The sequence below is a fragment of the Archocentrus centrarchus genome, chromosome 16 (assembly GCF_007364275.1).
Source record: "Archocentrus centrarchus isolate MPI-CPG fArcCen1 chromosome 16, fArcCen1, whole genome shotgun sequence".
In the NCBI taxonomy this organism is placed as follows: Eukaryota; Metazoa; Chordata; class Actinopteri; order Cichliformes; family Cichlidae; genus Archocentrus; species Archocentrus centrarchus.
This window is the reverse complement of record NC_044361.1, coordinates 10,684,611-10,697,883: the sequence shown is the minus strand read 5'-3', so window position 1 is coordinate 10,697,883 and position 13,273 is coordinate 10,684,611. Positions and strand designations below refer to the sequence as shown.

Sequence of the window (13,273 nt, the reverse complement as noted above, 5' to 3'; positions counted from 1 at the left end):
GTAATTACTGTAATTACCTTAATATTACAAGTTCACATTCATTTATGGGTCACTGTAACTAAAAATACATGATGGCTATCACAAGTCCAAGAAAGAGAGAGAATATATATCCATTCAAAAAAAGGAATCCTATTATAACTCTGGTGTATAATACAGTTTCTGGTTGCAGTTCAGTACAGTCAGACTTCTCAGTACTGAAGCATCCGCAGGAGCTGCGTGGCTCACTGCTGCCGGCAGCCTCCAGCAGACAAGCTGAAAGAAGAGCAAGAAACAGAAATGGAGGGAGGGATGAAAAGAGGAAAAAAAAAAAAAAAACCACGAAAGATAAACAAAAACAAACACAGACATCAAGAGCCACTGAAGCAGTGTGCGAGAGCCACGTGAGGCAGTCCACCCTATGGAGAAAACAGCAGCTGGTGTGTACACTAACAGCCCTACAGGGGCTGTGGCCTCCACAGCCTCAACTATGGAAAAGCAGAAAGGAGAGATGGGAGGGTGATGGAGGGGGATGCTGGAGGCTAAATGGGGTGAGCAGTTAAGCCTTGTTGGTTACAGTATTGGCAGCAAACGCAATGATAGAAATGGGGGGTTTGAGGGATTCTACAGTCCAAAATGGAAATATACGGGGATGGATGGGTTTTTAAAGGATAAAACAATTAGTATGAGATTGAGCTACCACAGGGTTTTATATAACAGAACTTTAAAAGTCCATAATATTACAATTTTGACTGTATTTGTTAGTTCTAGCCATAATCTAATTTTAACAGCAATAAAAACATTTTATCACCATGTTGATTGCTATTGTGTTGTACGGACAAAAAAAAAAAAAGGCCTAAAAATGTTATTTAAAACAAAAGTTATTCATAACAAAAGACATAAAAAAAAGAAAAAACAAGCTTTGTGTCTGCAAAATTTGGCTTCCATAGTAATCTGCTTTGTGAAAATTATAACTCATGCGCACTTGAGTCTTATTACACATGTCTGAATGGGATTCTTCTACTGTCTTAGGTTTTTATTCTAACCAAGAGGCAAAAATCACAAAAACTGCAGCAGATAATACACTCCATAGCAGCAGTAAGTGAAAAGCATGTCCTAAAAGTTCATCCACAAAGCTTCTAATAAACAACCACTTCATAAAATCTGGTCTGCTTTCACTTATTCCTTTTTTTCTGCTCTTTTTATGAAAAAAAGACAAAACAAAACCTCAAAGTACAATCAAACAGTAAACCTATAAAACATGCAATTTGATCAAAATTTCTGAATTTTTCACATCACCTACAAGAGCGTTGTGTTTGAGTGTGTTTGCGGGCTTCTAGCACCCCTCCCCGCTCTCGTCCACCATCGTCCTTTATCTTCTTTATCTCTCTGTATTTCCCTCTCTCTCTCCATTTCAATATTGAAGAGAGTTTTATTAAGGGCTAGACTCGGATGTGCTGAGGCGCTCTCAGTAATTTTCCTACAAAGTGCTTTAATCCATCACACGGCCAACATGTGGCCTTTGCAGCCATACATCATCTAAGCCCACAGAGAGAGAGCGACAGACAGAGAGCGAGTGAGGAAGTGGTAGCATAATTTCTGCCCCCTCCTCCTTCAACTTCTTCCTTCTTCTTCTTCTTCCTTCTTCTTCGCTGCACTCATCTCCCTCCAGAGTTTCCCAGCTGGGAGGGAAAGTACATCTTCTCCACATATTCCTCAGACAAGTCCTCTCTCCATTTACAAATGAGAGTGAGGTATGTGCAAAGATGGAGTGAGGGGAGGGGTTGGGCAGTAAGCAAGGGGAGAGAGAGAAAATGAAAAAGATGGAGATAGGCGTGAGTGAATGAGTGAGTGAATGAGTGTATGAGGCTGAGAGAGAGAAAGAGAGCGATAAGGAAAATGGAGAAAAGCTTACTGGAATGAATGAAATTGGGGACAAAAGCGGGTGATAGGAAGTCAGTGTGTATGTGTGTGTGTGTGTGTGTGTGTGTGTGTGTGCTGTGTGTGCTGTGTGCGCTGTACGAACAAGGTGTGTGCTCTGTACTTGGATGAGGAAATAGAAATAGGCGGAGAAGGAGTGGAGATGAGGGAGGAGAAAAAAAAGCTGCATTTCCCAGCATGCAGCTGGTGCAGAGTTGCCCTCTGTGTTGCCCCCGGCCAGCACCTGCTTCCATTTCGCTTCCTCCGCCCTCCTCGCACTGAGGAGCAGCGATGAACTCCGGGCCCCCTGACTAATGGAATGGGCCCTTGCTCACAACCATTAGAGGATTGGTGTCCCTTTCGTTGCCCCTGGGTGCCCTATGGTACAGAAAAGGGGGAGGAAGGGGCGAGGGAGAAGATGGTGGCAGGTCGGCCTTTCTCCTTTTGCCCAACACACACACACACCTGGTCATAATATAACAGCCTAGAGTAATCCAGCCAGAGTAAGGCTTGACATAGCTTAGCATCTGACTGAGGCTATTTCTGAGAGGATATTAGAAAATTCTGAATTGGGTGCAGCGCTACGAGGTTTCAGAGAGGGAGCTCTCTGAATGTGTACGACAGCGGCCCCGGCTGATCGTGGAGCGTTTGTGTGATTTCATTTAGCCGGTAAATCCAGTGCTCTACCTCAATTACATCTGCTTTACTCAGATGGAAAACACACCTCGAGTGTACAGAGGCAGAGAAGGGAGGAGAGGGGAGGGGAGGGTGGAAGCAGGGAGCGGATTGGGGATTGAATCTCTCGATGAGCTGATAGCACGATGGAAGACAGCGAGCCAAGCTGTGCAGCGGTAATGTTATGCTAATGATATGGTAATGATATGGTAATCTGCCGGCAGTATTCCACCTCACTGGAGAGAAGGGGAATCTGGGAGGCCTTTTACCATTGGTTGGAGACCAGGGACTTCCTGAAGTCAGAGTTCAAGACAAAAACCCTTGCACGCGCGCGCACACACACACACACACACACACACACACACACACACTCTAACATGGACATACAGGCACTTGATTGTCAAAGCAGTGATCTCAGCTAAAATAAAAGCAATGCAAATCATAGAGCTAATCTGGCTTTAATCGGATTTGCAAACTCTTAAGTAAGCAAGAAATAATACCTGTAAACAATGCAGTATCATGAAAACTAGGTTGGCTGCATTGTAAGTAAGCCTGCGAGCTTTATCAGCGTGTAATATCAAGTCGCAGTGATGTTGTTTTGTGTCGACATAAAGCGAAACAGAAAATCATCTATTTTAAATTGTGATCAGGGTCTTTTTTTTTCTGTGCCTGTGGGTGTGCGTGTGTGTGTGTGTGTGTGTGTGTGTGTGTGTGTGTGTGTGTGTGTGTGTGTGTGTGTGTGTGTGTGTGTGTGTGTGTGTGTGTAACTCTGCACCTGTGATGGCTGCCATTACCTGTCTACACAGAGCAGCTCTTTCTTTCTGGTTTGTAATGACTATGTTACACCACCACCAGAGAAGAGACTCACCATTGTGTGACAGGAGTCTTTGAATGCACATCATTTATTATATTTTGCTACAATTCACTGCATCTCATCTAATTGGGAATGAGCTGATTTGCCATTTAATTTCAAGGATTGTTGACAAACTATGGCCCATCTTTAAAGATTTCCAAACGAGCAACGTCTAAGACATTATATAAATGTGAATGGATCAACTCTATCACTTAGACGCATTTAAGAATCACAAAAGTGACAGGCAATGCTTCAGTATGTCTGCTTAAAAAAAGAGACACCTGCAAAAAAGCAACTGCATTGGATGATGGTAAATCTGTCCGCGTGGCATAAAGACATCATCTCGGGTATTTTGCTTTGTTTTTCTTTGTATTTTACAGTTGCAAAATGGATATGTCAAGTCTGCACAATGGAGACATGCAATGACATTTTCCTGGATGCTGTACACTAAATCAAAGAGACCAACAATATGTTGAGTGCCAGCATAGAGACATTTGATTCCCATTCCACTCATGCAGCATTACCGCTGGAATGCCAGCAGACATCACAATCCTCCCAAGCTGGCATTGGGCTTGTCAGACTTTTCATTCCACAGTGTTTTAAAAAAAACAACAGAATATATCACAGGAAACTGTGAAGCCCCGGCTTCTTCACGATAGGCGTTATTTGCAGCACAGAAGGCGCAAATCACTGGTGACACAATTAAAATAGGTTTAACTTAACAAAGGCGATTTAGTGTCAGTGACATTTAGTATCAGCCTCTGGCGACAGACAGGTAAAAGAAGCCAGTCAGCAGATTGGACCTGAGGGGATAGTGGAAGTGGGGGGGTTGTGTAGGTGGCTCTGGTCTGGGTTTTGTTTTGCTGGGTTGGACAACTTATTAACACAAACACACACAATTAGTGTAAATCCTTGACAATGAACAGCGTCAAAACTCCAGCACCCATAGCCTGGATGACCAGACTATGGGTGCTAAACTCACTTTTCACTGCACTGTGCATATGCATAAATGCAATTAAGTTTATGTAAATTGATTTTAAAGAAAACAAACATATTTTCTCTTGTTTAGGTCATTACAAGTGATCGCTGTATCATTAGTGTCTAAAAGAGCAGAAAACAATGCAGGAAAAACAAGAGGTGTTTGTGAGCACACATGAGGGACAACGAGAGGGAGAGAGACGGGCAGAGAGAAAGACAGAGACGGGGGTGGACTGTCCAATACACTCCTGATAAAGGTCAAAGAGATGTTTTATTCATGATCCAGGCGGCAGCAGCAGAGGCAGCAGGGCCAAGGTTGAAATGAGCTCGCGTCCACGTTCCCTGGAGCCAGTGCTGCACACAGCCTCACACCAGGCCAGCGGACACTCCTACTGACTGTTATCAATAATACCAAAACGCGCACACACGCACACACACGCACACACACACACACACACACACACACACACACACACACACACACACACACACACACACACACACACACACCCCTACCCTTATCATTTATCAATAACTTAAAATCACAAAATGAATGAAAGACTGTACATTTGCCAACTGCAACTAAAACCTTTTATGGGGACTCTTTGGTGGGACTCTGATATTTTTGTCTGATTTCTATAATTAATCAAACATAGAACAATGACAGTTATAAAGATTGTCTTAAAATTATTTCACAATTTTTTCTTTCAGTCTTTACAATGCCTTTGTAATTAAATTCTCATCTTTGCTGTATTTCTTATAGTGAATCGATGCTCCACCATCTAAAAATATTTACAATAAATTGCTTAAACTGTGTTTTTAACATTTTTTTTTTCTTGATTAGTCAGTTTTTACATTTGAAAAGCATTCGTTAAATAAAATTTCTTTTAAAATTCTGAATATAACCGAGCACAGCAGGAATGGGTGTCAATTCATGAAAGTTCTTACCTTTTAAATCTTTCTCCTCTGAGAATCTTTCATGAAAGATTCACAGTCGAGAGAATCAGACGAGGTTCATTTCGAAATCTCTTATACCCTTGAACCCCCTCTTTGAACTCACTCCAAACAAAAAGGCAAAACCTCAGTACCGCACCTAACCAAGACCTGCTCCGAGCCCTTGTTTTTTGGGGGTTTTTTTTCTTTTCAGTGTAACCGGGAACTTTTTTGAGCTGACACAGTTTGAGACTCAATATCCAAAGTAACCTTTAAAGTACCAATGTGGATTAATGAAATCTGGTCTTCTGACAGATGGAAAGATTTTTAGCATGACAGATTAAAATCCATGCAAACAGGTAAAGACCCAATAATCTCTAAAGACATTCAGATGGAGCCTATTCCACATACAGAGTTTTCACAGGCTAGAAAGAAGTGCGTGGCTGTTCGGGGGCATGTATGTGTCTTTTTATATATGTGTGTGTGTGTGTGTGTTTCTCTGCGTGGACGGCCCACTCCAAGCGTCTTTGATCAGATATGAAATATTCACAAATGCTGCTGTAATTTGCTAAAAGTCAAATATCCCTCAAATAGGAAATAGAAGTCAGCTCTTTGGTAGCTCTTAAATAATAAAAATTAAAAAAAAACCTTAGTATTCAGATTTTGAAAATGTAAATTTCAGGCCCTTAGGTGAGGGTAACAACAGTGATTTTAAACATGCACTGACCCGTTGTATGAACTCCAATCCATGCTGCTCGGCCAGAGCTTTGGCAGCTCTGGTGCCTCCATCCATTTTCACTGCATAGAAGATATGGCAGTTGGTCCCACGATGCCCCTCTGTGGTCACTAGGTTCCTCTGCAGCAGGCAGCCCAACACCAGCACAAATGTAGTGAACATGGAGCCTTTAACAAGAAGATTTAAGAGAACTGGATCTATATTTTCTTTCTTTAAATATATATACACACACACTAAAAACTCATGTAAATGGTGTCGTAGGGCACTGTGTAGGTCCTCGCCCAGATTGCTACACTGCATAATGTTTCAAGTAGACACCCTGTCAGAAATCTTCTGCGACATGTAAAAAGCTTAACATACTGAGGAATAGTCAAACCCAAAGATAATCAGATTACATTTGTGCATGCCACATAAAAGTATATTTTTTGTGTCTTTTTTTAAGCACGAATGACTGTACATTTTTGGTAAGTTCACTAACTATTTGGTTAAGAAATTGTTGCAGCTCTTTAAGGTCAGGCATCATTTTTCTTCCTTAAACTGACATGTAAGAGTATTTTAGATACCCGTGCTCTTCATTAGATCTCTATAAAGGTCTAAAATCTAACATTATATACATGTTTAAAAAAAGCAAACAAACACCTACAGTTTTAAAAAATATTAACACAACACTTCAAATACCATCTAACTACACAAATGAGTTTATACAGTGTAGGATTCTGCATCTTAGTGCAGAGTATTGAACATTGGCAATTGTGAAACAATTTGCCCACAGCCACCTCCTCTGTACTTCTGCATGAATTCCACTGAGGCTGCCACCTACAGCATGTGAACCACCCACCTGTAGCCACACAGAGTGAAACGTCCAGGAGTTATCTTTCACCCTGTGCGATGAAAGCTAGAACTCTGGCATCGGGGGCCCCAAGCGAGACAACACTCTCTCTCCAGTTCCCAACCCACACGTTTAATCTCCTGGCCTTGATGCAAATGCTTCTGAGAGCAGAAAACACTGCAGTGCTCTCATTGTGTGAACTAACTTCCCTCTTTAAGCAAAACAGGAACTTTATCGGCCTGTCTTTATGTTCGTACTTTCCTGTGAACAATGATGGAACAAAAAAAAAGTTGCCACGTTGCTCTTTACAGCATCTACTCAGCAAGTAAAACGACCAATGTGTTGCTGGAAGAACGCAGCGCTGAAGAATATTAATTGCTTGAATTCTCTCTCCTTTCACCACATTATGCAATCAACATTTACTGTTGATCTGCGAAGTTGGCCATTTTGTTTATATACATTAGCTTATATTGAATGCAATTAGGAAAGCAATTACGCACAGTGTTGCTTCAAGCGTGTATGTCTACTGCCCATGCAAACAGCTCCTAAACTCTAACAGGATGCTTCTAAATACAGCTGCTGCTAATATACAAGTGACTAGTTGAGTAGGGAGGAGTAATTTTAAGTCATGCGTTATGCAAACAATGCTCAAAATAGTGCACAAGATATTGAACAAAACATATCTGACTTTTGGGAAGCCTGATGAACAAAACAAGCAATTTTAATACTCTGAGAATCATGATGGGAATTCTAACAATGATTCATTTTATGCACCAAAACAATAACAAGTGAATTGTTGCACTTTGCAGTCCCGGTATCTAATCGCTGTTAATATCCACCATCTGTGGTCAAAAAAGCTTTGTACTTTTCAATTTTCCTTCAGCCTTTTTACTTTAAAAAAAAATGCACCCACTAAAATGCAGTAAAACTGAACGAGAAGATTGAGACATCTGATTCTGTTTGTGTTTATCTGACTTCTCGTCAAAAGCAAACTGCCTCCTCCTGCAGCACCTGCCCCCCCGCCCAACCAAACAACAAACAATGCAGCTGACCACTGTTTAAAGTCTGCAGCATCATTCAGCTCCTATCTCCCAAGCCACTGATTGAAATCGATAACCTCACTTGGGGCTCGAGCCCCAGTCAATCCTACTGAGGTGCAGGGCCGGGAGCGAACACCCCACCCAACGAGTAACAAGCCTTGGGCAGAGACAAAGTACACAGGGAGAGAGGGAGAAGGAAAAAGAGGGAGCATGTGAGGCTGGAGTACAGGGGAGCCACATTGAACAGTGTCAGGGCCTCGGGGCCTACTGGGACGCTGATAAAGTACCTGGACATTTTTATAGACAAACTACTTATTTCCGTCCTCATATCGCTTGGGAAGACTGATAACTTTATATTCCTCTCAGGCAGAGGAAAGAAAGGGAGGGGGGTCCTTTCAGGAGTTTAATTGATCAAACTGTGGCCACAAGGGTTTTTTTTTTCTAGAGATAAAAGAGACTACCACTCTCCCCTGTACAATACAGAGATCTTTTAGAAAGCAGACCCAATGAGAAAAAAAGTGTAACTCATTATGCAAAGTCATTACAGTCCTCTGACTATACTCCTTAAAGAGAAGGCGTTAATGGTAAAACTGTTCGCGATTTTCTGAGGTCAAACTACTGGTCACAGGATAACATTATTTTACAATGTCCACATTATCACTCCAACCAAACTTTTTAGATGGCTGTTTTAAGGTCAGACTTAAACACCATGACTACTTTGAGCATTTAACATGAGTAAATTACCATAGTAATATTGCCCAGGGGACATGTTGGAAGAGAACAGGGGGCCCAAGTCTCAATTTTACAATGGATTTAATGGATGGATACAATGGATTTACAGTAGAATAATGTTCTTTCTGTGATGAATCAAGAGAATAAACGCAGTAAAAACTAAACCACAATAATCAACCCCATCTCGAGTCATCAGCAAAACGGAAATGTGTGCAAAAGTTATTAAATTTTGTACAACTGGGATATTTTTGCGCTTGAGACCCATTGCCCTGAAAGCACTCCAGAATGTTATGTTTACATGGATAAAACAGACTTGTCATGTTTTAGAAGTCATATTGGCCAGATTTTGGTTGCCTTTAGACGGAGGCAGGCTAGCAGTTTTCCAGTGTTTAGCAAATACAAGGCTGTAGTATAAGGAGTCCTTGAGCAAGACTTACACCCCTGCAGCAAGTGAACTGTAGCTGACCACAACTTCTGAGCTTGTGGATGGGTGCTATGTTTTTGTTACTGTCAAAAAAATTGTAGGGGGGGGGGGGGGGGGGGGGGCTTGAGCAATTTAATAATAATGAATCCCAACAGAGTATTGAAAATAATAACACACTCAAAAGATTTAGAGAATCCAGAGAAATTTCTATATGCAAAGTCAAAAAGACAGTACTGAATTGTGATGAAATTTAGCATTAAAAATAAACCAGAGACCGACTTTAAGGCTGATGCCAGTGCCGATATTTGGTGGTTTAAAAAACGATATTCCAATATATCAGACTTTTTTTTTCTTTTCAGGGACATGAAACAGAGTTCCTTAATACTTGTTATGTGTAATTTTTTATGTACTTGTTTATGCTCTGCCCGACTGTGCTCGGATCAGACGGTTGTTGCGTTTGTTCAAAACACTTGTCTCGCCAACAGGAATGTTGCAGAGTTCCATCTTGTGGTCAAAAAAAGGCAACACCTACACTCATAACTAGGGATGCGCCGATCCAATATTCAGTATCGGTATCGGGTCCGATACTGGCCTAAATTACTGGATCGGATATCGGAAAGAAATAAAAAATGCAATCCGATCCAACCCACATTAGCTGCATTACAGTTTTCGGACGTCTTCTTCTTAATGTGGGTCTGCGGTTGAACAAACCAGCTTAGAGCTGCATTACCGCCACCTACTGGAATGGAGTGGATCAGGAGTTAGAAAAAACCCTCAGATTCTATGAAGTTCTCCGTCGCTGCGACGGATTCCCTTTAACACTGAGTGTGTTGTGCTCACTGTGCTGAGAATTTCAGCTGTTATTTTTTTCTCTACATCAGCTCCCAGACATACTGCTAGTAAGCGCAGCTATTAGCACTAGCGATCGTCCGGTACCGGAAGGACCTGTTCCCCGTCAAAATATTTTTGATACTTTAATCCCTGATTAGTGACTAAATATAGACCTGCAGTAGAAACTTATTTAGGAGAATGCTTGTGAATATAAAGCATTACAAGATTACGCTCACGCAGCCCCCAGTTTTTCAACATAAACACTGATGACGCAACAGCAGCAGTCAGCTGTTTTGTGTGCAGTCAGTCTGCACAAGCAAAGAGGCGGAGCTGATGAGCTCAGATGGAGCGGACTAAATGTTTTTCTAGTCCAAATGAAGCTTTTCCCTCTGTAACCTCAATTAAACCTTTACTGGGGAAACAGCTGGAGGTCCTTCATCAATCAACTGATCAGTAAGTGAAGAAAAGACAGTTTTGTAGCTGCTTCATCCACCCTGTTTGTTTCACACAGGGAAAAAATGCAGTACAGAAGTAAAAATATGCAGATGAACTGTTAATACGAAAAAACGTATTTCTTATCCAGTTACTCGGGTAATCGATGGAATAATCAATAGAATACTCGATTGCTAAAATAATCAATAGTTGCAGCCCTAATGAAATTTGCAACATACCATAAGCCAATGCATCACCACCAACAGGATTCAGGTGATAGAGCGATTGTTCTAAGTAAGTAAAGTTTATTTATATAGTGCTTTACACAGAATAAAAGTCACAAAGTGCTGTACAATAATTAAAACACAATGTCCAAAAAAAACAAAACAGATAAAACACCATGTTAAAATGTAACATTACCATATTAAAAGAAAAAGAATAACAATAAAGTCAACAGAAAGTCTGGTTAAACAGAAAAGTTTTCAGCTGTTTTTTAAAAGATGCCACAGAGTCAACCAAAAGGAGCTGGAGTGGTAAACAGTTCCAGAGCTTTGGTGCCACTGCCTGAAAAGCTCTGCCCCCCTGGTCCTGGTCCCTGGACAACTAACAGATTTTGATTTTGTTGTGTGAGAGACTGTTGACTTACCTAAAATTGATCCAGGCATTTGAAAACAATTTTTAAAAATAATAATACAAAAAAGATCGGATTTGTATCGGTATCTGCGATATCCAAATGTAAAATATCGGTACTGGTATCGGACATAAAAAAGTGGTATCATGCCATCCCTACTCATAACAAGGTTTAAGGGTTTTTCGCCCACCTCTTCTTTTTCATTTTCATTTTCATTTATTGGCCAACATAAATGCTGATACTAATAGATCGGCAAATGGCTAATACTGACCGATAATATCAACCTCATGAGAAATATGACACTATTCAGTAGGGGAAAAAAACTACATGTCCTCAGGAACACACTGAAAACCAGTGTTAGTAAACACAGTTCTCTGCAACACACACACAAAAAATATCATGCAAAGAAAAAAAAAAATCCCCAAAGCAGGATTTTCTGGTCCTGAGTTGCACATCTGTGAAGGCATTTGCAGTCTATAGAGGGCTTTGAGCACCATATGCTGGCATCCAGAAAATGTCTTATTCAGGAAAGGCCTTGCCTATTTCAGCAAGACAATGCCACACTGTATTCCAACACGCACATCTCAATAGTGAAAGAGTCCAGGTGGTAAATTCTGTCACCCACTGAAAATAACTGGTGCCCCATGAAATTAAAAATATGACAAAGAAAACCTCAAATGCTTGAATACCTAAAATCATGTATCAAGCAAGAATGGGAAAAAAATTTTGCTTGTAAAACTATAGAGAGCCCTGTGATCCTGTGATGGACTGGTCCGGACTGCACAGTGCAGAAAGGCTCCAGCGTCGCTGTGACCCTGAATTGGATAAGGGGTTAAATGGATGGATGGAAACCACAGCAGCTGGTCTCCTTAGTTCCCAAATAAAGAGCAGTTAATGCAGTACATGCCCTTATCCAAACTTTTTTGCAACCTCTTTTTTTGGCATCATAAAAATTAACATATTTCAACATTTGAATATTTAATATGCTTTTTATACTTTAAAAAGATAAATATGGGCTTTCAGTGAATTGCAGATTATTAATATTAGTTACAGGTTTACTTATCCTACTGAAAATATCTATATTATCAGCATAGTTCCATCCAGCTACACCATGCATGGGGGCTAATCAGGCATAAATGGGGAGCACCTGTGGTGCTGCATGACTATGGCCATTATTTGATTTTACAGTGTGGAACATTTTCAGCAGATGTTGCTTCCAGTTGCTTCTGTAGCAGTCTGTCTGTAGTTATCCATATGTTGACTACGGTTTTCTCTCCTTTACACACAGTTCATTAAGTCTATCTGGAAGCCTCAAAAGGCTGCAAGTAATTACAACAGCAGGTTATCACCTTAACATAATAATGTCCCACTGCATCCATTACAAGCATCAAATCCTTTCATAGTTCGCTGCTATTAACTGAGGATGATGTGGATTAATAAGTGCATCCAGAGAATGGATGGGAATCAACTTTACAGTTATCACAGTGTTAGTCTCGGGTCTTGAATTGTGGTGAAAAGCCCACACAGCAAAAAAAAAATCCAACCTGGTCCAGTGCATCAAAGCCTGGAAACGAGGCTACAACTGAGAAAGAGGGGAGGAGGGGGTGGGGGTTCAAATCTCACTCCCTCCATGCAACACGGTGCTGTGAAAGGATAGAATGGGTTTGTAGAGTAGGAACTGGGAGAAAAAAAAAGGCATTTACCTTTCCCATCCAGGCGACAGAGCCTTCACACAGACGGACTGCCTCCTGTTGAAAGCAGGACGGGAGGTCGATGCATCGCGAAGAGAAAAAAAAAATTCCGACGCGTCCATTTTTTTACTCCTCGTAATAAAAGATGCAAATTAGAGCATGCAAAACATTACATCTACAGTGCACCTCTTCACAGAACAAGTCAAACGTGCAGAAATAACGATCTGTAAGTCGACAAAACGAGCACATCCGCGGCGTGTGGCGGAAGGGGGGATTTTGTAAAGATGTGAGAATGCATTAGGATGCAAGAAATGGTGTGATGGCGAGAGGGACTGTTGGGAGAGACGGATCTGCATATGGAAATTAGGGTTAGCTTGGTTTAAATTCTTTTTCGTACGGGCCATTATTTTGTATTCATTTGGGCGGAACCCCCACAGTGGGACCGAGGGGAACAAGTGACTGTCAAATCCCGGAGAAAAGTCACGGCAAGGAACAGGTGCTTTGGTTCAATGCTTTTTATGAGCAACTGTACGCCCATGCGTGTTGGACGATAATGATCTAAATATTTTATACACATCCACGTAGTACTGTT

The 13,273-nt window shown here is 41.2% G+C and overlaps 1 protein-coding gene across 1 annotated transcript in view; it reads right to left on the bottom strand.

The window, feature by feature from the left end:
• The window catches only part of LOC115793983 (furin-like protease kpc-1), a 194,762-nt gene extending 186,053 nt beyond the window's left edge, over nt 1–8,709 (bottom strand). The window contains 3 exon segments of the mRNA XM_030749204.1: nt 6,063–6,238; nt 6,910–7,161; nt 8,685–8,709. Coding sequence (XP_030605064.1) covers nt 6,063–6,238; nt 6,910–7,161; nt 8,685–8,709 — 453 coding nt within the window.
• Between the last annotated feature and the right edge of the window lie 4,564 nt (nt 8,710–13,273).